The sequence below is a fragment of the Brassica napus genome, chromosome C7 (genome assembly GCF_020379485.1).
Source record: "Brassica napus cultivar Da-Ae chromosome C7, Da-Ae, whole genome shotgun sequence".
Taxonomy (NCBI): domain Eukaryota; kingdom Viridiplantae; phylum Streptophyta; class Magnoliopsida; order Brassicales; family Brassicaceae; genus Brassica; species Brassica napus.
In genome coordinates, this window is record NC_063450.1 from 49,726,980 (window position 1) to 49,751,787 (window position 24,808).

The following is a 24,808-nucleotide window of genomic DNA, read 5'->3' on the forward strand; positions in this document are numbered from 1 at the left end:
TTTCTTTAGTTGTACCTGAAAAGAGTATGAAAGCATCATTAATTCACACTTTAAGGTAAAAAAAAAGGTTTACCATATACCCAAATTATATGAAATGTACAGATACATTTAGGTGGAGATATCTATCACCAGAGAATTAAAGCTTGATCTTTGAGTTCCTTGTCAATAAACTTTGATTCTTCCTCAGTAAAACTTTCACACAACTATATGATAAGAGAATATGCCGAATAGACCCAATAAAACTCAAGGGTTTGAAATGACTTTGGGAACGATAGAGCCTAGACATCAGTAGTATTGGATAGTTTCATCTGTGTGTCTTGGCCTCTAGATGTCCAAAGGAACGAAATGTATCTTTTTTGAGAAAGCAATAGCTTGGATGGAAACTCTATTAGATTAATACAGGTTAGGTGCTTGCTTGAACTAACAAGAAAATGAATGGAACTTGTTTCATTGAATAGAAATGATGAGTTTCTATTGATTAATAGCAATTCATTTTGCCTTCAATGATTAAATAGTAAGTGTATTTTGCTGTTGCATAAACTAGTTAATTTAAATCTAAAAATTCATATGCCTTTGTTTATGCAGTGCTACATTATAGATTTGGGGGCTGCCGTGGTTGACTAAACTGAAGACTGGCGCAGGTTCCCTCGAGTTGTCTTTCATGTCTAGACCATTTGTGAGAAGGGATTTTTTGTTTGCACCGTTCACCCCACTTTCAATCTGTAGTGAGTATTAAGGAAAATAGCTTGTTCAACATATCACACTACTCTTTTAGAAACAATACTATATTTTAGATGCTTTTCCAGCTTGATATACGTTGTTTTGTTATGTATATCTGTATTATCCCGGCTACCAAAACGTTAAGAAATAAGGTGAACATCCTAAAACCTGCATCCAATTAGAAAGGTCTAGGTCACAGATATTACTTGTTATCTCTTGATTAAGCTATTTTATTTCTATCAGCATGATCAGATCATTCAGGAGTTAAGTATAAACTAAAATACATTAAGTCCATTCATGACATTTCTGGATGCTGCATACATAATATTTTCCTTGTTTTTGGACTATGCCACACTTCGGACAGACATTTTGCCTAAGAGATGTCAAACCTCTGTCTGGAGTGTTAGAGGTATTTCATGATAGCTAAGAACTTGAATCTTGCACTACTTAGCTACACTAGATTACTTCATAGTAAATAACTTGGGGAGTGGGGGAAGGTGCTGGGTTATTATTCCCTTCTCATCGATGGTCTAGATGTGCGAGGTGACTCTCATTGAGGTAAAAGAGATACGGTGACTGTGGGAAGCATTCACCATAATGGTATTTCTTAAAAAGGTTAGAGATTTTCAACTTGTGACATTATCGTAATATTGCTTGATTTTGAATCAGTGATCTGCTAATGCAACACTTGTGATACTTCCGAGTATAGCTATGTGAAGTTTTTTTCTTCAGGTTTGAGTACACCACACCATTATTCAAACTAAACGTAAACGATGAATACAGAAGCATGTAGCAATAACTCTGTTGTCAGGTCCTTTGCAAAAACTGAAGAAGTGCAAGAGCTAAGGAAGTCAGAAAAAAAAAAGCAAAGTGTTTATCGATGAAAGAGCAAACTGACTTTTTGACTTGTTGTCACTAGTGCTCTCATTATCCTTTTCTAGCTGGAAGATAAAATTTTGCTTGTACATTGATACGTAATATTACTTGGTAGATTCTAACTACAAACGAAAGACTGTGTATGTATACTTAGCCAATGCTTCATATAAATAGAATTACTTCTTATACATGGACTATATCTGTTAGACAAGTGGCAGATAGCATATATAATAAACTTTAAAACGACTTCTTAATGAGTGTACTTAAGCCTGCTAGTTTGGTATGGTTCAGGTAATTCTTTTTTTCGATTATTCAGTTCACACAAAATCTAGTCGAATTGAACAAACAAAAATACAGTGCGGTTTGTTATACAATCAGTCAAAGTCTTTGAAAATTTGACCAAATTAAACCATTTTTTTATTTTCGGTTTGATTTTAATTTATTTAATCAAAAATTCGAGTAATTTTAATTAAAAATTGTATGTTAACTCGGTTTAAAATCTGGATATGGTATAAAACCCATTTTTTAACATGGTAACCCATTATCTACTTCCCACACGTAATATTAAAAACCGTTATCTAATTAAAAAAAAAAGGCATTAAGGGTAAAAACGTAATTTGGTTTTCCCTGTTCCATCGCTGGCTATATAAACAGTAGTTACCTGCAAAAGCTAGGGTATAAAAGCCCCAATATTTTTTTCTCCGCGCGAAGAGACGAATCCTTAGCAATCGACCCAACGGCACCTCCCTCATTTCTCTCCCTTCGTCGCCGGAGATCGGTAAACCGTCTCCTATTTGAGGTCGAGGGGTCTTAGATTCGTCTAGCTCCTTTATTTCGCCTAAACTTTTCAGATTCTCGATTCAACGATTTGAGTTTGCTCGGATTTTTCTGTAGGCAGATCGTAGAGAATGGCGACGTTTGAGCTGTACAGGAGATCGACGATTGGGATGTGTTTGACGGAGACTTTGGATGAGATGGTTCAGAGCGGTACGCTGAGCCCTGAGCTAGCTATCCAAGTCCTTGTTCAATTTGACAAGGTTTTTTTTTTTTTTTTTTTTTTCTGATCTTTGGAGTCTTTTGGTTTGCTTCTTTGGCTTTTAATGATATATATTGTATATGTGTCCCTTTTGTAGTCCATGACTGAAGCTCTTGAGAGCCAAGTGAAGACCAAGGTGACTATCAAGGTCAGCTTCAATCTCTTTTAATTCTTTATTGTGAAGATAGTTTCTGTTCGTGATTGACAAGTTGTTGCCTCAAGTAATAGTTTCTGAAAGAGTCATACTTTCTGTAAAGTCTTGAGCTTTTGTCGGTAGCAACTTGATAAGCTGCATGTGTTCAGTTATCTGTGGCCTAATAAGTAGGTGCTTACATTGGTTATCTTAGGAGATAGTAACATTGTCATGAATTCTATCAGAATTAGAGTTTCTTTGGATGCTATATACGAATGATAAATTTGTTGGAGCTGGCTCATATATGATTTCCTCGAGTTAAAAAAGTCAACTTTTTATAACGCTGTATGGATTCAGTTGTCTGGTTTATAAGAAGTAGCTTACATCTGTACTGTCCAGATTAGTATCAATCCATATAGCTTGATCTCTAATTATTTATGCTAGTGTTTCTGATGATTGACTTTACTAACCACTGTTAACAGTAATTTTAGATACCTAGTGTATTGAACACTGCAGTCTGCACTCAAGATAAGTGTGGATGAAACAGCCAGATACTTAATCTCGTTTCTTCTTTACTTTTATTTCCTGTACAGGGGCACCTGCACACATACAGGTTCTGTGACAACGTCTGGACCTTCATATTACAGGACGCAATGTTCAAGAGTGAAGACCGTCAAGAGAATGTTAGTCAGGTGAAGATAGTGGCATGTGACTCTAAGCTGCTCACGCAGTGAGAGATGTTAATTACCAGCAGCAGAGAATATATGCTTACTCCCTTTGTAATAGATTTTGAGTTTTTTTTTAACCACTTTGTAAACTCAGCACTTGCTATCTGTTGAGCTCCGTTTGCAGCCAACGGTTTAGTCTACATGTAAATTCTCGGCCCAAAGACAAATGAGAGACTGTTTTGTTTCTGTGAGAAAGTTACTTACCACTCATCTTGAGATTACCTTTTCATTTTATTAATTCTGTGTGTATGAATTTCGTGTTTAATATGTTGGAATTTTAAATTTTGGGTGTTATCTAAATTCTAGTGAGTATCCGGAAAACTTTAAAAATTCAAATAACTCGTATTTATTCGGAACCTAAATAAATATCTTAAATATACAGTCTTATATTTTTTGATATCCACTTTGATACCTCAATTAATTATTTTATCTATTTTAATACACAAACTTTAAAATGATGGTCTTTTCAATACCTAAACTGTGTTTATTTTAATGAAATAGTTTTAAATAAAAAATTTAAGATATCTAAATTCACAAAAAACCTTAAAAATTCTAACTTTCAATTCTTAGAAATAAAAGTAACTAAATTGTGGATGAACTTAAAATGCGTGATAAAAAGTTCTAAGTTTTAAATATTAATCTTAGTTTATTTCTTGAATAGAAAACAAATTTATTTATTTTCCTTCAAAATTAAGGTTTTTCTAAATTTAAAATTTTCTCCATAATTTAGTTACTTTAGTTACTATAAATTAAAATAAAATTAAGAATTTCAAAGATTTTTTCTTAGATTTTAGAGATTTTTTAAGTTTTGTTGACAAAAAAAAAAGAGATTTTTTAAGTTTTGTTTGATACTTATTAATATTTTGATTAAAATAAACAACAATTGAGGTATCAAAATGGGCAAAATTTTAAAATTTGTGTATAAAAATGAGGAAAATAATTAGTTGAAGTATTAAATTGGAAAAAAAATTGGGTATTAAAAAGCTTAACACAATTTAGTTTGTACTATATAGGATTACATTAATTTGGAGACAAAATATAACTTGGAGAATAAATATACTTAACAATCCAAGTAAATCTAAAACTTTCCATATTCACGTAATATTTATAACAGTTTGATTTGAGTAAATTTATGGAATTTTCCATTATTAATCTGATCACAGGTTTATAAATTAACAAGCGAGTCAGTAATGGGCTTTTGGAGTACAAAGTAGATATATAATCGAACAGCCCAAAAGGTAATAGGTAAAAACCAGTGAGTGGGAAATAGTCGTCGGAAGGTTGCTGCGATTTACCTCTCAAGTCACCGTTTTACCGCCGGTGAATTTCCACAACGGCCAATCTCCCCTTCCTCCACACGCGCCGATCACCATCTCTCTCTGTATTGCCCTCTTCTTCCATGTCATCTCTATCTCTACTTCCTCTCTTGCACTTACGGTTAGGGTTTTCTTTCCCCACTCAAACATCTTGCTGAAAGCTCTTCTCTTTTGGCAGTTCCCGATGTTTCCTCAACTGGAGATTAACCCTTATCAGATTGGTAGCACCCTTGGTGAAGACCATGTCTCTGCCTCCGCAGCTCACATTCCTTATATACACGAAATCGCCAATCATCCTGACTCCATCTACGCTGCCTCCGGTTTGATTCCCGACGGCTCTCAGTTACTAGATTCTCCGGCACCGGAAGGAGCTAATCAGCTGACGATCTCGTACCGTGGTCAGGTTTACGTTTTCGATGCTGTGGGTCCCGAAAAGGTGATTACTTTCGTGTAGAATTACATAATAATAAAAGTGTGCACTTTTGTGTTTCTGACCTTTTTGGGGGGGGGGGGGAATTGATTTCGTAAGGTCGATGCTGTGTTGTCGTTATTGGGTGGTTCTACTGCTCCGCAGGAGATGGAGATAGCTCAACAGAATCATATGGTAACCACTTTTGTTGTTTGTCTGTTTGTTTGTGTTCAAGTTTTACACAATGGTCACCTTCTTCATCTATGTTTTTTTTTCTTTTTCCTTCTTTTTGTTTAGCCTGTTGTGGAACATCAGAGCCGGTGTAGCCATCCGCAACGGGCGCAGTCCTTGGATAGGTTTCGGAAGAAGAGGAGTGCTAGATGTTTTGCGAACCAAGTAAGATATGGTGTTCGCCAGGAAGTGGCTTTAAGGTACTTCACTATTTTTGTTAAGTTTGGCGACTATGAAAGTGATTATGCAGTGGCACAGGTTTCAATGTCCTTGGCTTGTTATAATACATGAGAATATGTTTGTAGTTGAGTGGGATAGTACTGAGTCGTGGTTAGTGTCATAATTAGCTTAAACTGAGAATAAATGACGTGTCTATCTCATCTTCAAGAGATAGAATTTGTCACTTTTCCTACAACTCTGACTTTGTTTAGTCTTTACCAGAATGCCACGTAATAAAGGCCAATTCTCCTCTGCAAAGACGGCTGATGGGGCTTATAACTCGGGCACAGATCAAGATAACGCACATGATGATGGCCGTCCAGAGATATCGTGCGTTATGCCTCTGCCACTTAACTGCTTCTTCAATTAGTGCTCAATTTTTTCTTGCTCTTTAAATGTGAGCGTGTCTTACGTGTAGGTGTACTCATTGCGGCGTTAGCTCCACATGTACACCGATGATGCGACGTGGACCTTCAGGCCCCAGAACTCTCTGCAATGCATGTGGACTCTTTTGGGTTTCCAGGGTGCGTATGAATCTCCACAAAGTGATATAAATGCATCATCTACTCATTCTGTTTTCACATATACTATGTGCTTTTAACGTTTTTAAAATTGTTAAATTTTTATAGGGTACATTGAGGGATCTCTCTAAGAAAACAGAAGATAATCAGGTGGCAATGATAGAACCTGTAAGCATTTTATCCATGTGTGTCTCTGGTTTGTTGTACACATAAAAGGGAAAGCTTCATTCATTATTGTTTGATACTGCAGGGAGAGCTTGGGGGTGATGCGGATGCTAACAACTCAGATCTATGAACCTGCAACTGTCGAAGAACTCTTTGCCTTGGTTTCTCTTGCTAATGGTGTTAACTCTAATATGTTAGGTAATCACGAGATACTGTGATAAGAATCAGAAGATAGAAGAAACTCTTATAGTATTAGTTGCTCTTCTATATGAATGTATCTTCTCATCATCACATATATTATAGAAACCTTAACCGAATCTCAAATCAAATTACCATATTAGAAAGAAAAAAATGTTGCATCTGTCTTATTCAGTATGATACTTGCAAGAAGAATGAGAGCTGTTTAGGCATCTTTACAACAAGTTTTGGGGAGGATGTTGCTGCTGTTTAACACTATCGGTTACATCATTATCTATGATTTCAAAGAGAGAACCAAATGTGGGGTTTACTCCGATGTGCTTGAAGATTCAGAGGAAGTATATTTGACTATAGAAGCGTCAATCCTCTCCTTGTCTCTAGTTGCAAATGCTTCTAACAGAACTCCGTTTTTATAGAAATGGAAGAGAGGAACCGACTGTAGATATTATTAGACTGTAGTAAATCAATACTCTCTTCTTGTGATTGTTATTGTTAGATAGCAAGAGGGATTACGTACCTTTATACGGAGCCTTTCGGCGACTTCAGATTGTTCATCATATTCGTCTATCACCTGCCAAAATAATTTGAGCAACTAATGAATCTTACTCAGCAAAGAAAAGGATATGTATTATTATACTCACTCACATTATGCTTAAGGAAGATAACGGGGGCTTCTTGGTCACCAGATTGCTTGCAGAGCTTTGAGAAGCCCTGCTCTATGTACTTACAACTACCACATGAAGGACGATAGAAATCAACCACAACCAAAGTGTTAGTCTCCTTGGCTTTCTCCAGGACTCTAAGAAGTTCATCATCTGTCTTGAACTCAGTGACACACTCAACCGGACATAGATCTTCTTCGTCTTCATCACTCAAGTCCGCTTGGATCTCCTGTCCTAAGCTATTCGCTCTCCACGTGCAGCTTTTGGTAATCATAGTCATGGATGAAGAAGAAGCTTCAGCTCTTAGAAACGATAATCTGACTTCATTGTTGCGACTGATCCACCTAGGAAATGCACTGGCTTCTATCGATTTAACTAGTCCGTTGCCAAATCTTATGTACTCCGAATGAAGAATGCTCTGCTTCTGCATTGAAAATGAGTGTCAACAGCAGATCAATTGGATGATTTGATCCAAGTTTTGCCACAATCTGGAAACATCAAAAGAATAACCATATTAGAGAGAAATAATGCAAGTGTTGTTACAAAAAGAACATGTAAACGCAAACTCACTAAAGAAAGACTAATCAGAAATGCACAAATGCATACATTGAAAGAACCATAACTGAGAGTAAACCAGTTGTATATTTCGATACGTTATGATAAACATAGAGATTTTACTGGGCGTCTCAGAGAGATGAACATATAGGCAACCCAAAACAAAACCACATAAAGCATAAAATATCTGAGTTGTTGGCATCTTCATGTTAAGAAATAATGGTAAATATTTGTGTTGGATTGGATTCTTACCTGTGTCAGAGAATGGCTTGAGATTGAGAGTAGTAGATGAAGTTGAAGCACGGAAACTCTTTGGACATGGGAAACAAGAATCCTGATCCTCCAAGTTGGCAACTTTCTAACCACACAACAGAAGACCAAGTGATTATGGTTGTTGCACTGGGCCTTTTCCTTACTGGGTTTGGGTTTACACTCAGCACTTACTTGTCCACAAAATAGTATTGCTAGGTTCCAACAGTATCTCTCACATTTGCCTCTACCTGACATAGGAGTATTGTTGGAACCTATATAGAGTGTGTGCATATGCATGTACCATATACCAACAAAACCCTGCTAGGGACTACTAATTAGTTTATCTACTACTAACAACAACAATACGGACATAAAACAGATAATTAATACAAAATGTGGTAAATAAATGGTGCACAGTCGTTGTATAGAAACAAAGTCATATAACAAGACTGTTGAGAAACAAACCACAAAAACAAAGCACATAATCAAGAGAATCCAAATAGCTTTGGGGAGTTGATGATCTATAAATTAAGTTAAAAATCTTGGCCTATGATCTAACTCCCAAGTTTGTGGCCATTGAGCCATACAAGCGTTGGCACAACCTGCGGAACCAAAGTGTAGAACTCGTCCCCTGCGATCATGTTGCCTGCTATATCTAACTGTTTCAGGTTCAAATCTCTTAACACAAAATACGCATCCCAGTATTTGGTGACCAGACTAGGCATCTGTCTTCCAACTTCATCCTCAGTCCACTCCGAATTAGAGAGCGGTGAAGAACAAAGGTACCTCGTCGTGTCAACTGAGTGCTCACCGAAGTTGTTGTGTGAAACATCCAACACTCTCAGCTGTTTCAAATGTCTTAGAGAGTCCAGTGCTGAAAAACTCCGGATTCTGTTGTGACTCAGGTTTAGGCAAGACAGGAGTTGCATTGCCTCCAATCCTGAGACGCACATACACACCATTAAACCACAGATGCAACGGTTCAAATCAAGAACATAAGCATGTAAACACAGGACATTCTGAGAAACTTACCTTCAGTTGAACGAAGCTCATTGTGACTTAGGTCTAACATTTGGACAAACAGCAACTTCTTAACAGAGGCTATCCGAGATAGCGATAAGTTATTCAGTCGGAGACATACAGAATTGTTCATATCCCTGTATCGAAAGAGGTGTCTCGACAAGGATTCAGTGCTTGAAGTCACCTGCATGAACATTCTTTATGAGTAGTATGCATGATGAAATAGAACTTGAAACATCTAAAATTATATAGCTGAATCTCAACTTGTGATTCACAGTTAAAAAGAAGACTCATGTACCTTGTGGAGTAAAGCTACGCTGTGCTCATCCTTGTAGTAATGATAGTGCGAAGAATCCAGCACCATTAGATCATTATACAGCTCGAGAATTTCTTCATAGTGAACACCCTTAACACCATTCTCCGATATCATAGCTTTAGCCATCAAAAGCCTTGCAAGAGTGAGCTTTCCAATTTTGCTAAACAGGAAAAAAGAACACAAAGTTCAAGACTAGAGTTTATCTTCCCCATCAAAGCAAGAAAGTAGATAGGATACCTGTCAGACAACGCACGAAATAACTCAATCTCTTCCTCTATAGCTTCCTGACGCCATTTCAAACCCATCTGTTGATCTAAGTTGACGAGAAAGTTCAAATCTTTTGACTGTGCATCCCAAATATCGAAACCATCCGTCCATGAAACAACGACTTCTTGTGAATCTTCTCGGACGGTGTCATGAACATGCGCTGTGAAGACAAACTCATAAGGAGTGCTGAAGTTACATCCTCTGGAAGAAACAATTCCTGGAGAGTTCCCAATTCTGACCTTCACTGTGTATTCCTTGGGGAAGCAAGGCTCTGAACTCATATATTTAAGACGAGCAACCCATACAGAAGACACCCGAGAGTTTTTATTCGAAACTGGCTCCCAAACAAGGTCCTCATTTCCTCTCAGTTCAGAATCAACCGTGACAGTAGACGAGCTTACTCCACTAACAGCTTGGTCGAAGTAAAGAATCAGTGGAAAAGAACCCGACTCAGAACAAAAAGTAGTGAGCTTAGAAGAAGAAGAGTCATTCAAGCACCCAGCTCCTCCAGATAGATTGATACAGGAACCATGTGAAGGCCATGAGGAAGTGAGAAGAGGAGTCTCCACATCAACAGTTTGATCAAGAAGCCAAAGATGATAGAACCACCCACTTTGGTCATCTTCGTCCGTAAAGATAGCATCATGTACAAGTTTATATTCGTCAGGAATCTTCTCATTTGGCATGAACCCCTCAGCCTTTGCAAGCAGACTTGAAAGAAGCACGCTGCAGAATTTCAAACAATAAAAAATATATTTACAAGAATATGAACATGTAAATCAGATATTTAACTAAATAATATCATGCGTACCTACGATTATGCCAAGCAGAGTAGTTGCTGAAATCTTTACTGATCATATCCTCTGTATACTTCAACTCATCCTCTTTTGACCTGTTGGTTAGCTCCACAACAAACCTGGTCAAAGAACAACAAGACATGAATATGCAAAGCTTTGATTAGAAAAACGCACTAGTGCACTTTAAAAGAACGTTGGCATTCCACAAATTTTCACCTGCGATAGTTCCAAGCGTGAAAGTTTCTGGAATCAAGGGTCTGGAACTTATCCAAAAGCCGTAGCTCATTCCCTACGGAGGAATGGCCTTTACTCAAAACCCACTTTCGATGATGCCAAGCACCGTATGACTTGAAGTTCTGCCTCAAAGCACTTTCAACCTGAACTCAGAACAGAATCCACAGTAACCAACGATCAACTACTTGCATAAAGTGCAAACCTTTACATGAATGCCTGTGTGGAACATGTACATTCCAGATCAGTGGACAGGAAAGCTCACCACTTTAAGCTCTTCATCGAGAACTGACTTGACCAAGTCTTGATTAGACTCTTCTCGTGAAAGGGTATCCTCTACGGCGAGCTTACGGTAGTTCCAAGCCGTGTACGCCTCCGGATTGATCTCTAAGAGCTTCGTGCTCAAGTCAATAGCTTCCTTGGTATAACTACAAAACCCCAGAACGTTCAGACAAGCAACAGATGATTGATTAAGTAACTAATCCGAGAGAAAGTTTGTACATTTTGGCATGGTGATTGGACATGAACTGATTCTGGAGAGATCGGAGCTTAACGGCTTTAGAAGCGGAGGCTGCTTCCTCTTCTGGCTTGTACGCCTTCCTTGGACGGCCGTGCATTTTCTCTCCGACGTTGATGAGAGAGGCTAGAGTCGTCGCGGCTTCGAATCGAGAGAGAGAGAGAGGCTATTCAATCGAGAATTTATTCCGGTCTGGTTTCATGATTTCAACCTGGTTGAATTAAAAGTACGGTCGATCACTAACCGGGTTTATATTTTTGGTATGATCACGAACCGGGTTTTATAAATGTTGGAGGCTTTTGTCATCGTTGTTGTCTCTATTATTTTCAGTTCAGGGATTTGATTTCAAGCTTTGACGAAGAGGAAGCGAGGATTTTGAAGGTTAGCATCGATCTCTATTTAGTTTTCCCAATTTGGGTATCTGTAAAGCTTGAAACTTTAGGGTGTAGACATCGTTCGTTGGGTCTTACAGTGTTGGTGGTACTGTGTTACACTATGCTTGTGTTTATAATAATGCTTTTGTATCTTGTAGTTGATTAGCTCTGAAGCTAAAAGCTACAATGGATGATTCAGAGAAAAGTAAACAAATTTTGAAAGCAATGCGCATGGAAGCTGCTGCACAGAATGATTGTTCTGAAGGGTCTGAAACCTCTATGAACACGGGTCACCTTTCAAATCCCTTGGCTGAGGCATCTACTCACCAGCAGGAATCTTGTGAAGCACCAAGGTTTGATTATTACACCGATCCAATGTCTGCTTATTCTAGTTTCAAGAGAAACAACACTTCTAAGCAAGAACACATCTCATCTCCTGGTAATCAAATGAGCCCTCCAGCACATCAGCTTCCTCCATCTGTTCCAGGTGCTTGTTTCTTCTGCAATACCCTTTATAGTTAATGCTTCTGTCTTATTTTGGCTATATTCATGTAAGGCTCTGAGGTCAAGGAAAGTGGTCCCCTGTTAAGTCTTCGTAGAGAAGATTTCATAACACTTTACTTTCGGAACTCATTTATCTTCTTTTTCTCTATCTTAGAACGAAAAATGTTGCAGTTCTGATCCTTTCACTAAAATTGTTAACAGGATCGTTGGGCAGTGACTATCAGGCACATGCCAATCATGGCGGTTTTCAAGAAGCTCATTGCGGTGGTGATGATCTCCATACCGAACCAAGAGGCGTGGCACTCTCGCACAGAGGTTCACCCGTCCCTTGGAATGACAACTTCAGGCCTCCGCCTCCTCGTTTTAACCATTTGGGTCCACCTCAGTGGGTGCCTCGCTCTTTTCCATTCTCTCAAGGAAACCATGACATGGGGGATAATAGATTTGGTGGCCGAGGAGGCAGCTACAACAATACCGCTCCACAGTTTCCCCAATACGGACCACGACAAGCTTCTAACTGGGCTGGAAACACATATCCTAGCTCAGCAAGAGGCAGAAGCCGAGGACGCAACACAAGCTTTGGAAGAGGTGGAGGAAGAAGACACATGGAACAAGGTGCAGACCGGTTTTACTCCAACTCCATGGCTGAAGATCCATGGAAGTATCTTAAGCCAGTCTTATGGAAGAGTTGTTCAGTAACTTCGAGCAGCAACTCAACAGGTCAAGCTTGGCGTCCCAATTCTATAGCACCAAAGAAACCTATGATAATAGAAGCTTCCCACAAACCCAGCAATAATCAGCAGAGCCTTGCTGAATACCTTGCTGCTTCTCTAGATGAGGCTACAAGCGATGACCCAAGCAACTGATCATGACAACTTGAGCAAATTTGAAACACCAAATCCAAGCATCTTGAGCTCCATCAGGATGCCTGGAAATATCACCTGTGAATCTTTCCAAACAGGTATTGTTCCATGGATGGTGTTGAGGTTCTTAACGAGGTTCTTAGCGAGACACATAAGAGAATGATGGTCATCTTGGAGGTGCGAGTTAGAGAGTAGACTGGTTAGCAATCCTGGTGTTCAGTCAGGGTTGTGATTATCCAATTGTTGTGTACCCGTGACGATTTTGATTATCCAATTGTTGTGGAAACCTATCAATAAAATATGTTATACTTCATGATGTCTATTAGACAGTACAAAGCATGAAGCCAAAATCATCTTCACTCATTTATTGGACTGTATAGTTCTTCGTCCCTCTTACAATTTTGTTCCTTACAAAGACACTTACACAAACCTTTTCAGTTTTCGTGTTTGACTATAATAAGAACATAAAGGAAAATAAAAAGTCAATATCTAAATGTTAAAAAACAGCCTTCGTATTAAGAAAGCTAAGAAGCTGAGATTTCCAACTAAAAACATCATTAATCACCATACATCTCTCAGGTACCTTCCTTCAGTTTGAAGTTTCTTAACTATAGCCTCTGCCTCTGATGAACTCACACCTTCCTGGAGATTTGTAAAACATAAAAAAAAAACATAGTTGGTATCAATCTTCCAGGAAATCTAACCAAGAGAAAATCCAAATTCTACCACTTGTTTCAGAACACTCATTCCATTACCTGCTCCTGAACAATGGTATGTAGAGTCCTGTGAACATCTCTCGCCATGCCCTTAGCATCACCACATACATAGAGATAACCTTTTTCCTTTATTAGATTCCAAACTTGTGCAGCCTGAACACATAATGAAAAGCAAAATAGAAATGGGATTACTATACATTCCCCTTTTACCAAAGCCTGATGCTATGCATCCCCGGATATGCTTACCTTCTCTATCATCTTATGTTGAACATACTCCTTCTGTGCTCCCTCACGAGAGAATGCCACGATAAGCTCAGAGATCACGCCTTGATCAACGAAGTTATTGAGTTCATCCTCGTAAATAAAGTCCTGCAAGTCATAAATGTATCAGCATCTCAATCTCAACACGGTGACAATTCTGATGAAAAAGGTGCATCAAGGTCTCACCATCCGTCGGTTTCTACACCCAAAGAAGAGCAAAGATGGACCTAGTTCAGCTCCATCTTCTTTTAGTGCCATCCTTTCCTGTAGAAACCCTCTAAAAGGTGCCAGTCCAGTCCCAGGTCCCACCATAACGATTGGAACCGAAGGGTTGGATGGTAGTTTGAAATTAGATGCTCGAATAAATATTGGTGCTCCACTGCATTCACTACTTTTCTCCGCAGGAACTGCATTCTGAATTTTTCAAAGCTGTTAAAATCAAAAAGCAACTGAAAGATAGTGTAAAAAGGAAGGTAGAAATTACCTTCATCCATGTCGAACATAACCCTTTGTGGATTCTACCAGTAGGAGTTGGACCGTATACTAGTGCGCATGTAACATGAACTCTGTTTGGCGCCAACCTGTATTAGACGACAGAGAAGCTCAAGACTAGTTTTCCTTCTGCCAACAAATGGTATTTCAAAATCAAATAATCACCTCGGCGAGGACGAGATGGAGTAGTAACGAGGTTGTAGACGAGGAGCTATTGCAGCAAAAAACACGCCTAGTGGGGCTTTTGCAGATGGAAATGCAGCCATCACCTCTAAAAGACTTCTCTGACTTGCAACAATCCATTGTGAGTATTCATCCTACAGCCAAAAGAAAAACTCAAAGGATGATAACTCATGAAAACTTAACACCAAGAGAATAATATATATACACCACCACCAGTGATTCAGAACCTTTCCATCAGGTGATGTCAGGTGCTTAAGTTTCTCGGCTTCACTTGGTTCAGTGGCATAGGCCGCCAAGGCAACTAACGCAGACTGAAACCAGAAGAACAAGTTTAATATTTAGGAACAACTAAAAAAATCAAAAGCTATGTGATGCTAATTCAAAACGAAAACAAGATAACCTTGCGAGGAGGGCTCAAAAGGTCTGCGTATTTTGCCAAAGCAGTACCAAGTGTGCATGGACCAGGGAAGGGAGGCGGCAACGAGCTTCCCCGTGGTGAGCCATCTTCCTTATCAGTATGTACGGAAAACACTAAATCTAGAGAGTGGCCAAGCAATTTCCCAGCTTCCTCAACTATTTCAGCATGATTCTCAGCATATACTCCTACATGGTCTCCTGTTTCATATCTGCCCAGAAATGCCATTAATTTTTATAAACGGGTGAACGATCTGCCATTAACTAAAACATCAGATCAGTGTTAAATACTTACGTAATACCAGTGCCAGATATGTCGAACTCGAGATGAATACAAGACCGATCAGATTCTGGTGTGTGAAGCTCTCTCTGCACAGCTACATTAGCTCTGTTCTCCAAAAAGAACCAAAATTTAGAATGCAACCAAAAAAAAGATAACACTGTATTTATTACACGGAGCTTCATATACCTGCAAGGATGATGAATGTCAATAGCAGTATTTCCGTTGGCAACATTTGAGTCCATTGATTTCTCAAATTCGAAACTAGAATCATGAATTACTAGCCGGTATTCAGGAATAACAGCTGTATAAGGAGTTACCACACTTGTATCATCCTCGTCTCTGAGGAGCTTGTCTAGCTCAGGCCACAGCGATTCTTTCCTGCAAACCATCCAAGAAAACATGAATAATACAGCGTAAAGGTGATCAAGCCAACTCTGAAGCTTCCCCTTCTATACTAATCTTTCAAAATAGCAAACGTAAGACAGAGAATCAGAAACAAACCAAGCATTAAAATCATCCTCAATGCTCTGATCATCATCTCCTAGACCAACATCAATAAGACGCTTTGCACCTGCATTGAATGTGACGACAATAATTACGTTACCCGACAGGGAAGTAGAAAACATCCAGTACCATTACCATCATAGGTTAACATCACACTAACAGGTCTCTTTCCAATATATACTAGCATTAGATAAGAGTTGAAAACTATGGAAACATACTCATGTACCTTTCTTAGAGAGCTCTTCATCAAGAACTATCCCAATCTGTTTCACCAGATCAAATTACAATCAGTTAAGGTTGGAAGAAAATCAATAAGCTAGAAGCAGACACATTTTCTTAGCACACTACCTTATTAAAATGTTCATATTGGCGATTACCAAGAGCAAACACGCCATATGTTAGTTGTTGAAGCCTTATATCCCCTTCATTTCCCTGTAAACATGAAACACAAAAACATTGACGCCTGGGAAAAAGCTACTAAAAGCATATCAAATCTGAGGGAAAAAGAACCTCGGTAAACCATTTGTAAAATCTGGCAGCATTGTCAGTAGGCTCTCCATCTCCATAACTAAACAAATTGTCAAAAAAAAATGAATCCAACAAACTCAAGAAGGGCATATAGCAAAAGAAGTCACATTCAGATTCAAATATGTCATACGTAGCAATACAAAAGAAAGCCAAAGTTTCCTTCTTCATCTTTTCTTCATATTGGTCGTCATCAGCAGCATAATCATCCTAATTAAAACCATAACCAGATAAGATAAGAAAAAAAACAAATCAAGCGATGAAAACTAGCCTCACACAGGTAGGTGAAGTAGATCATACCAAGTCAATAACTTTGACTGCAGCTTTCTCATATCTCGCTTTGATCTCTTCTGCCAATGCCTAAGAAAAATAAATAAAAAATGTTCTGAAATGACCCAACTCATAAAGACTACACCTTTGAATCGCAACTGTAACTCACACGACAGAACACAGAATCATAAAAATCACAGCTTTTTTTTAGCAAATAGTCACACACACTACCTTAGCAAATCCTTCAGCTGTTCCAGTCTGAGTACCAAAGAAGATAGAGACTCTCTCCTTCCCAGATCCCAAATCCACGTCATCGTCCTCGTCCTTAGCCATCAGAGACTTGGGGATCATCAAAGGCTTCAGCTCCTGCCCCCGATCCGACGTCGTTTTCCTCCATAACAGCACCACGAATCCAACTACCAGCGCCAAAGACGTGGTTACTACCACGAGAACGACGTCGTCCGACACAGAGTCGCCTAGGTAAGGACCCAAGATTGACCTGAGCTGCTTAAACAAATCGGAGGCATACAAAGCAGAGCTCATCTTCTTTCTAAGAATTTGAGAAAGATTGGATCTTTCCCGTCGCTCTATCTATGTGCCTCTCTCTCTCCAAGGATGGAGGATTATTCGGGAGAGATCGAGGAGGGAGATGACGGTTGAGAGACGGCTGATTGAATTAAACGGCGATAGTTGAATCTGAGTGGGGGGCCCTGTCCTTTTCGTAACTCTTTCTTCTTCTTCTCTTTTAACATTGTCAAAGCTCAAAAGGCATGTGGGGTCTCTGTTCCTCCGGTTAGTTTGGTTTATTTGATTTTCGGTTTAGTTCGTGTTCCCAATTGGACGGAAACAAATTCAGTTTGGTTCGGTTTAGTACAATCTCTAGCTAGTGAGAGTTTACACCGAATTTAACTGAAGTTTTCGAGTTCATGTTAAATGTTTGATTTTAATTGATTTATAATTTTGGTTATTTCAGTTAGTTTGGATCAAAATTTTGGTTAGTTTAATTAAAAACTAATTAGTATAGTTTTAGTTTTAGTTATATTTTTATTTTATTTTGTTTTTTGAAAAACACAATTATGTTTGGTCGAAATAGGGTTGAGTGGTCTTTAAAACCGAAAATTTTGGTTTGGTAGACAGGGTCAAATCCGCAAAGCTACTAGTAAATCTCAAAAGTAAAATCTTTTCTTTAAAGAATGATTTTTTCCATAGAATACAACTTTTATAAATTATTATATGATTAGACTGAAAAGAATCAGTAAAGATTGTGGACAATCAGAGGAGGAAAGGTTAAGCTACTTTACACATACAATCAGGAGCTGGATAAGTGTAAATAGACTGTTTCTGCTTTCTTAAACGAAGCTGGCCTTGGCTGTTCTTATGCCCTTTCAAAACTGCTCCTTCAAACTCAGACCAACCTAAGCTCTTGTTCACTAAAACCTGTCCCTTCCTTGCCAAATCACTTGGCGGTATTTTGCCACAAACCTCAGGATAACAACAGGCAAGAGATTCTCCACATAGTCTTGATCCTTGTAGCTCTAATAACTGTAGCGTAATACTCACGCGTACTGTGTTGGAAGCTCTGTAACAATATACTCACCTCGTCTTTAGGAGGCAAAGTGATCCACATCGAATATATCTGAGAAGGAACAGGCAACTTAAAGTCTCTGTAAACAGAAGAGAGTTGTTACCTTGAATCTTTGCCAAACAGGATTTTCATGTCAAGGCGCGGAATGAGGAGGGTGACGTTCAATATCTTGGCAACAGAAACATAATGTAAAACGATGAAAAAAGAGGAAGAAAGCTTTGTAAGGTTGAGTGCAAGGCTTCCAAGGTTGATCAGGAAAGGGAGACCATAACTCCACCTGTTGTCTAATCGACTGCACATTGTGAACAAAGAAACACACTTACAATCTTGCGATCAAGAGCACCATTCCTGCAAACGCCACAGAGCTTCTTTCTTCAAAGAATGCAGAGGGCGGAGAGAAGATCGGGAAAAGGAGCACGAAGACCCCCAGCGAGGGATGATGACCTCTGCGACTGATTAAGGTTCTGCAATGGCTGAAGTTGCTTCATTTTGGAGCGTCGAGCAGTGAAGACAATTTTGTATGTCGGGAACTCGGCAGAAATGAGCGAATAAAGGATCAAGCGATACAAATCTTACCACACAGAAGCCACCGTTGATACTTGTTGGGCGGAGGTAGTCGTCATTTACAGTAGTGTTAAATGGGTCTGTCACAAACATACAATTTTTTAGTTGTAATTGATCATTTATTTTATCACTAACTGTAACCAAAAAAATGTCGCACAGAAATTTATTTTTATTTACAAGATCATCGATAGAAGAATGATAAAAAGATATAGATTTGATTTCGTCCATATCACAAATTAGGTCATTGGCGGCGGGAAAGCTGGGTATCACTCCGCTCAGAACCTTCTGGGATTCAACACTAGACCAGAGCGAGAGAAACGCCAGGCTTCACACTAATACTTTCAAAACCATTGACGTGATCTTCTCTGTTATTGATCGCCAAATCAGAAACAGAGTGCAGAGTTTCAGAGAATCAAACCATACCCTGTCGTCTGCGATGCTGCAAGGATGGATCTAACATGCAGACCACTTCTCTATCATCGACAGCTCCCTCCCTCCTGCTTCTCTCTCCCACGACTCTTCACCTATTCCGCCATCGTTAAACTACCTTGGGCTTCAGAATTGGGTTCTTATAACTATGTGTTTCTCTAGTATTGGGGGTCCCTACGCCCTGAACTTAAAGCACTGTGCTTGTAAACTTTTATTTATTTTTGCATTTTAATATAAGAAAGCCTCGGTTACAAAAAAAAAATATATATATATATATCACAAATTAGATCCTGGACGGATCAGGTGCCCGGCGAATTTTAAGGTATCCGGAACCCTTACTCGGCTCATCCATGTTTTTATTATTTTTATTTAGATACCCGGATCCATGGTTTCCGGATATCCGGGTGTCAGATATGCTTTTAAAAATTGTAATGTCCACGGATATCTGAATCTGGATTTGGATCCTTAAAATAAATAATAAATAATATTTAAATATATCAAAATATTAACAATAATTTAAAAATAAAAATGTATATAAGATTTTGAATTGTTTCTGTATATACTATTACAAAATTTACATAAAATTTATATACTATTATAAAATGATTATATAATAAATAAAATTAATTTTTATATATAGATATTACTATTTAAAAAATAATTATCAATAAAAATTACGGATCCGGATATCCAGACTAAAAATCAAGATATCCAGATTCAGATTCAGTTTTTAACAGATCCAACATTTTCCAAATCTGGTCCTTCCAGATATCCGGATTTTTGGAGCGGATCTCGGATCATAATTCGAGGCCTATCGCAAATATTATAAGGTTGCAACATGGATATATATAACAAAATTTTGCGAAAAATATGTTAATCCCTGTAAATGTTGATCAATTCATATTATATTTCAACAAACAAACAAAAAAGGTATTCAGACCTAGAAGATGGAAATCATAGTGTGTAAACACACAGAATTAGGGAAACATTAAAAGAACATGTCGGTTAGTACTAAAAGAAAAAATAAATAGAAGTATGACAACAAAGAAGTGCAAGACAATACGAGAACCAACGATGTTTCTTTGGTGCAAAAAAGTTTTAAAACGAAAAAGAAGACAACAACACGATGTGAAACTTGCTCACAGTCTCCACAATGCAATGAGAATTCACTCTTCTCCCATCTAAATCTTTCCAACACTTATTCAAAGGATAAAAAAAAAGTGAAAAGGAAGACTTGCAATTTGTTTCATCCCATCGAAGTCAACCCTGCACGCACTCTCTTCCCTCGCCGTATTATTCCCAAGATGGAAGCCTAACCCCCCCCCCCCCCCCCCCCCCCAAAAAAATCCACAAAATGAGTAACATACAGAACTTAAAAATGTATTTACAATGGAATCAGTTTTACCCAAGTTTAAGAGAAGTGTCGGAGAAGTCATCTTCAAGGGGAGCTCCACTGTCATAGCTTGACACATTTGTGGTCGCCGACTCTGTCTCCACAGCCTCCTTTAACGCCATCGTTTTAGCCATTTCCATCGTCACTACCTAATATTATATCAAATTCAATTGGCCTATTAGTATTACTTATAAAAATATTGAATTATCTATACAATATGTATAGAGCCATACTCTCTCCCTCAGTCTCCTATTCTCATCCACCAATTCCGATCCCTGCGTGTATTTACTCCAGTTATTAATATGTGGTATACTTAATATAACTAGGCTTAGTTAATCATCATATCATTTGATAATATGAATTGTACGTACTAACCCGTTTCTCAAGTGAAGAAATCTGGCTCATCAAAAACTCTCCCTAGTTAACAACAACAAACAATGTCACCTTTTTATATATGTGCTACATTAAGAAAACATGTATGCTATTAGTCTATGTCTAGTAATGAACCTTTTTCTCAGACACTCGGCTGAGTCCGGATTCGAGCATTTTCTCCAGCCGCTGCAACTCTTCTAAGTTCAATCCTTCGAGATCCTCTCCTCTCAGTTTTCTAATTTACGTTAGAATACAACATATCTAATAATCATTTATCTTTATATATTCAATTTCAGGAGAAGACTTAGACCCACATCACACACAATACGCATACGCTAATAATAATGTGGATGTTCTATTAAAAAAAACCTCACATCGGATAAGAAAAAGAAAAAACTAATGTCTTATAATATCTAAGAACGCCTAAACTATTATGGTAGCTTTTACCCAACCAGATATCGGCTCATAATGTATCAAACAAAAGTTTTATCCACCTATAGGTCCTATACTAGATGTTGATAGCTACAAATATTTTAATAAATATGAGAATAATGAGTCATATTTGCAAACTATTAAACTCTCCTGGACTCAAGAAATCATTCTTAAAATCTATTAATAAAACATCAAGGAATCTGCACATGAAATGAAATGACTTCGTTTTTAGATGAAATAGATTCTAAAACCTATATGTAACATTCACAAATCATTCCCAAAACATAAAAACCACACATGAAAATTTGCAAACATATGGATGATGCCATACCTTAGCTGCTTGGTTTTGTCTTCGACTTCCTGGCTTAGTCGGGAGAGGTTACAATCTTCAAGCTGCTAGATGCAAAATCAACACTTTTAGGTTCTATTACTGATATGTGAAACTAAGTATTTAAATGATTCGAGCTTAATTAATGATGATAATTATGATGACATTCTATATCGCTAATTCTGGACTTACACCAAACAATTCAAAGAAACCGCATAACAAGTGAATATTGGAGAATATCAAGAGAAAATTATTTGATGAAATGAAAAGAGTGAATGATAGTGAGAATACCTGGTGATATGGAGAAGGTAGACCCATCACTTTGTTGATGTTACTTGCATGAAGATTATACCTTCCCAATATATCTCTCATCCTACACGTTTCAACAAACAATCCATCTTTCATATGAACATTTTCTTTGTCCAAATATGCAATTTGCGAAATTAGTTAACTAAGGAATACACTAGAAGCATGTCTTTAGTCCCCCCATAAAGAAAAGGAAATCAAAAGTAGACATCACGTCATAACATGTGCAGAAGATATTTATTAAATGGCTACATTCTCAGATGTATATGCTTCTCACAATAAAATAAACGAGTGGTTCAGACTCAATCCCAATCATACCAAGTGACATTGTTAAAAGACTTTTGTAATACATAAAATAATGAGAAAAATCCATTCTAATTGTGGAAAGTACCATGTATCTATATATGCACATGCTTGCATAGGTTAGTACAACCACACTATTATATTCTACTCTCCCCTTTCTGATTATACAAAGTTAACCATAACTTTAAATAAAAATTAATGAAAAGTAAATAACACATACTTATATTTCAGTAAATTTCAACGTAGTTCGAAAATGTGTGAGATAATAGTTATAATTTATATATTTTTACTAGTGAAAAAGGATGAGAGGAAGTACAATAATTTAAGTTCGTCAGAATCTTTCTTTTTCCTGCTCCAATATACTCCCTCCAGTAATAAGCGTAGTTTTATAAAATTTTATTCGTTACAAATAAATATCGTTTTCGATTTTCGATGCAAAATTTATTTTTCTATTGGTTGAAATATGATTAGATGTATAAGTAATAGTATATTTTTTTTATAGAAAATGCACAAAATGAATTCTTTCTTTAATCCATTTACAAAACGAGGGAGTATCATCTAATTATGCGGTGACACGAGTTGATTACGTACATGATATCTCCAAGCCCGAGAATAATTTATCAAGTAAAATAACCAAAAATCTCATATAATTACGTATCTTGACATAATAACATCTCTCCAACCATTTTCTCTATAAGATAAACAAAAATTGGACAAAAATAAAATAATAGAAGATCTACAACATGAAAGTAGATATACCTTGAGCTAGAGAACTCGAAAAGCTTGCCGGTGGCGGAGAAGATGATGAGAGCAACATCGGCATCGCAAAGAACCGAAAGTTCACCAGCTTTCTTGAATATACCCCTTCTTCTCTTAGAAAAAGTAACTTGCCTCGCTGTTATGTTATCTATCTTCTTTATCCTTCTCTTTTCTCTCGCCATCTTCTTCACTACTGATCTTGAATCTTGCCTACCCATAACAGCATTTAAACCAAGAAACAAAGTGGGACGATGGTTAGCTAAAGAGGTCTTATATAATATTCTCGGGAAACCCTAGAGAGAGAGAGAGAGAGATCAGATCCAAAAACACAAAGGGGTAAAAGAAAGAACAAGACTAGAAGAATCCATGAAATGTTCTGCTTAAGGAGAGAAGAAACAGATTCACAGATGATTCACAGATGTACCCTTTCTTTGAGTGGGAGGAACTTGGATTAGGTTTCGCAATCTCAGAACCCATTTTATTAATTCCTGAGAAGATAAAAACGCCTCTTTATTCCCTAATGTAGTGTGTGAGAGAGAAAGAGAGAGATAGTGACCGGAGAGTTTGTGTGTTCAAGATTGGAAAGACGAGTCTGCTTTTTTTTTTAGCTAAACAGTGATTCACTTATTAATGGACCATACGTTTTGTGTTCCATAAGTTTCCCAAATTAAAAATCATTAAATGTATAAATATACATAAACACATTTTGTGTTCTGACTGACCTGGCAGGCTAGAGATTACTACAGTGCGCTCTTCGTTGTGATCTTAACATCAGTTAATCTACTTTTGTTGCGTTCTAGCTCAACTGGACGGCCTATTATTGTGTTTCTCATCTAGTAATCTTACTTATTTTACATCGCTCATAGTCATACTAATCCTTAGATTTTTATGGGATATAATATGTTACTAGGTTAATATCCGCGCCTTGCGCGGGATAAACATTATATATATAAATTATTTTATGTATTATATGTTCTTACATACATATTAATGAAATAATAAATATATATTGAATAATTAAAAATCAGTAACTATTACATATATAATTAAATTGGTGCGAACGTATAAATCAATTTTATTAATCCAAACATTTTTTTTAAAAAAAATTGATAGGATATGTAATTAAATTTAAATGATATTAACATACATAGTATATTTTTAATATTAATGTCTATTTTATTTTTTTTTATTTTTTTTAAATGATGCTTTCTACTCATAAGTTTTTTTATCATGTGTATTTTTAATAGCAAAAACTTTAAATTACTTATAACAAAAAATTTATTGTGGGATTAATAATTTTAGTAATTGATAATTTAAATAAATTTATCAATGTTAGTTCAAAACTTTTATCAAAAAAATTATTCAAAGTAAATTTTGAAGCTAAAATATTTATTTATTCAATATGGTTTATAGTTTAATTTAGAATGATATATATACATATATATTTTAAATCTTAATGATTAATTAAATTAGACTTTTACTTATATGATTTTGTAATCATCTGTATTTTGTCATAACAAAAATTTTAAACCATGGTCGCAAAATTTGAATGTGAGACTTTTAACAGTTTTAGTAATTTATAGTCATTTTTTAAAATTCAAAATATAAAATATACAGAAAAATGTAAATTTTTATAATATGGTTATTGTGTTTCTTAAAAAATTATTTTAATAGTTTTAAATTAAACAAATTTGATAGAAGATACATTTTTTTCATCAGATCTTTAATATTCAAAATCATTAATTGTCATATATACTTTACCCACATTAGGCAATTCCG

General features: G+C 37.0%; 6 protein-coding genes and 1 pseudogene across 11 annotated transcripts; 3 read left to right on the forward strand and 4 right to left on the reverse strand.

Moving 5' to 3' along the window:
• The first annotated feature begins 2,245 nt into the window (after positions 1-2,245).
• Positions 2,246-3,775, forward strand: LOC106348930 (transcription initiation factor IIA subunit 2-like). 4 transcript variants are annotated; one of them, XM_048763105.1, is made up of 4 exons: positions 2,246-2,395; positions 2,491-2,633; positions 2,730-2,780; positions 3,359-3,775. In XM_048763105.1, exons 2-4 carry the CDS (start codon positions 2,505-2,507, stop codon positions 3,497-3,499), a joined length of 321 nt encoding a protein of 106 aa, XP_048619062.1. In that variant the 5' UTR covers positions 2,246-2,395; positions 2,491-2,504; the 3' UTR covers positions 3,500-3,775. The 4 variants fall into 4 exon arrangements, with proteins under 4 accessions (XP_048619062.1, XP_048619060.1, XP_048619059.1 ...); XM_048763103.1 differs by having other exon boundaries at positions 2,258-2,374; positions 2,495-2,633; XM_048763102.1 differs by having other exon boundaries at positions 2,263-2,374.
• Positions 3,776-4,890: 1,115 nt separating this feature from the next.
• On the forward strand, positions 4,891-6,679 carry LOC106348927 (annotated as a pseudogene).
• LOC106348928 (thioredoxin-like 4, chloroplastic) lies at positions 6,670-8,161 on the reverse strand. 2 transcript variants are annotated; one of them, XM_013788768.3, is made up of 4 exons: positions 8,022-8,161; positions 7,198-7,702; positions 7,070-7,123; positions 6,670-6,988 (listed from the first exon to the last, which is right to left on the reverse strand). In XM_013788768.3, the coding sequence occupies exons 2-4, from the start codon at positions 7,642-7,644 to the stop codon at positions 6,860-6,862; spliced, it is 630 nt and encodes a 209-aa protein (XP_013644222.2). In that variant the 5' UTR covers positions 7,645-7,702; positions 8,022-8,161; the 3' UTR covers positions 6,670-6,859. The 2 variants fall into 2 exon arrangements, with proteins under 2 accessions (XP_013644222.2, XP_013644223.2); XM_013788769.3 differs by having other exon boundaries at positions 7,821-8,023.
• A 227-nt stretch (positions 8,162-8,388) lies between these two features.
• On the reverse strand, positions 8,389-11,377 carry LOC106348926 (geranylgeranyl transferase type-2 subunit alpha 1-like). The gene is made up of 8 exons (XM_013788766.3): positions 11,154-11,377; positions 10,918-11,080; positions 10,638-10,798; positions 10,436-10,540; positions 9,595-10,350; positions 9,340-9,517; positions 9,054-9,225; positions 8,389-8,961 (listed from the first exon to the last, which is right to left on the reverse strand). Exons 1-8 carry the CDS (start codon positions 11,267-11,269, stop codon positions 8,576-8,578), a joined length of 2,037 nt encoding a protein of 678 aa, XP_013644220.2. The 5' UTR covers positions 11,270-11,377; the 3' UTR covers positions 8,389-8,575.
• Positions 11,378-11,460: 83 nt separating this feature from the next.
• Positions 11,461-13,221, forward strand: LOC106348925 (protein SICKLE-like). Its single transcript, XM_048763101.1, has 3 exons — positions 11,461-11,550; positions 11,702-12,030; positions 12,249-13,221. Exons 2-3 carry the CDS (start codon positions 11,730-11,732, stop codon positions 12,911-12,913), a joined length of 966 nt encoding a protein of 321 aa, XP_048619058.1. The 5' UTR covers positions 11,461-11,550; positions 11,702-11,729; the 3' UTR covers positions 12,914-13,221.
• A 28-nt stretch (positions 13,222-13,249) lies between these two features.
• Positions 13,250-17,278, reverse strand: LOC106348924 (NADPH--cytochrome P450 reductase 1). Its single transcript, XM_013788765.3, has 17 exons — positions 16,790-17,278; positions 16,589-16,648; positions 16,422-16,498; positions 16,274-16,331; positions 16,112-16,195; positions 15,990-16,026; positions 15,761-15,830; positions 15,446-15,637; positions 15,272-15,364; positions 14,963-15,188; positions 14,790-14,873; positions 14,545-14,696; positions 14,372-14,468; positions 14,074-14,301; positions 13,873-13,995; positions 13,666-13,779; positions 13,250-13,552 (listed from the first exon to the last, which is right to left on the reverse strand). Exons 1-17 carry the CDS (start codon positions 17,099-17,101, stop codon positions 13,472-13,474), a joined length of 2,088 nt encoding a protein of 695 aa, XP_013644219.2. The 5' UTR covers positions 17,102-17,278; the 3' UTR covers positions 13,250-13,471.
• A 2,863-nt stretch (positions 17,279-20,141) lies between these two features.
• On the reverse strand, positions 20,142-23,702 carry LOC106348922 (MADS-box protein AGL24). Of its 2 annotated transcripts, none has more exons than XM_013788763.3 (9): positions 23,454-23,702; positions 23,030-23,239; positions 21,953-22,034; positions 21,665-21,729; positions 21,037-21,136; positions 20,905-20,946; positions 20,763-20,804; positions 20,542-20,678; positions 20,142-20,448 (listed from the first exon to the last, which is right to left on the reverse strand). In XM_013788763.3, the coding sequence occupies exons 1-9, from the start codon at positions 23,504-23,506 to the stop codon at positions 20,430-20,432; spliced, it is 750 nt and encodes a 249-aa protein (XP_013644217.2). In that variant the 5' UTR covers positions 23,507-23,702; the 3' UTR covers positions 20,142-20,429. The 2 variants fall into 2 exon arrangements, with proteins under 2 accessions (XP_013644217.2, XP_013644218.2); XM_013788764.3 differs by having other exon boundaries at positions 21,665-21,726; positions 23,454-23,701.
• Positions 23,703-24,808: the final 1,106 nt, after the last annotated feature.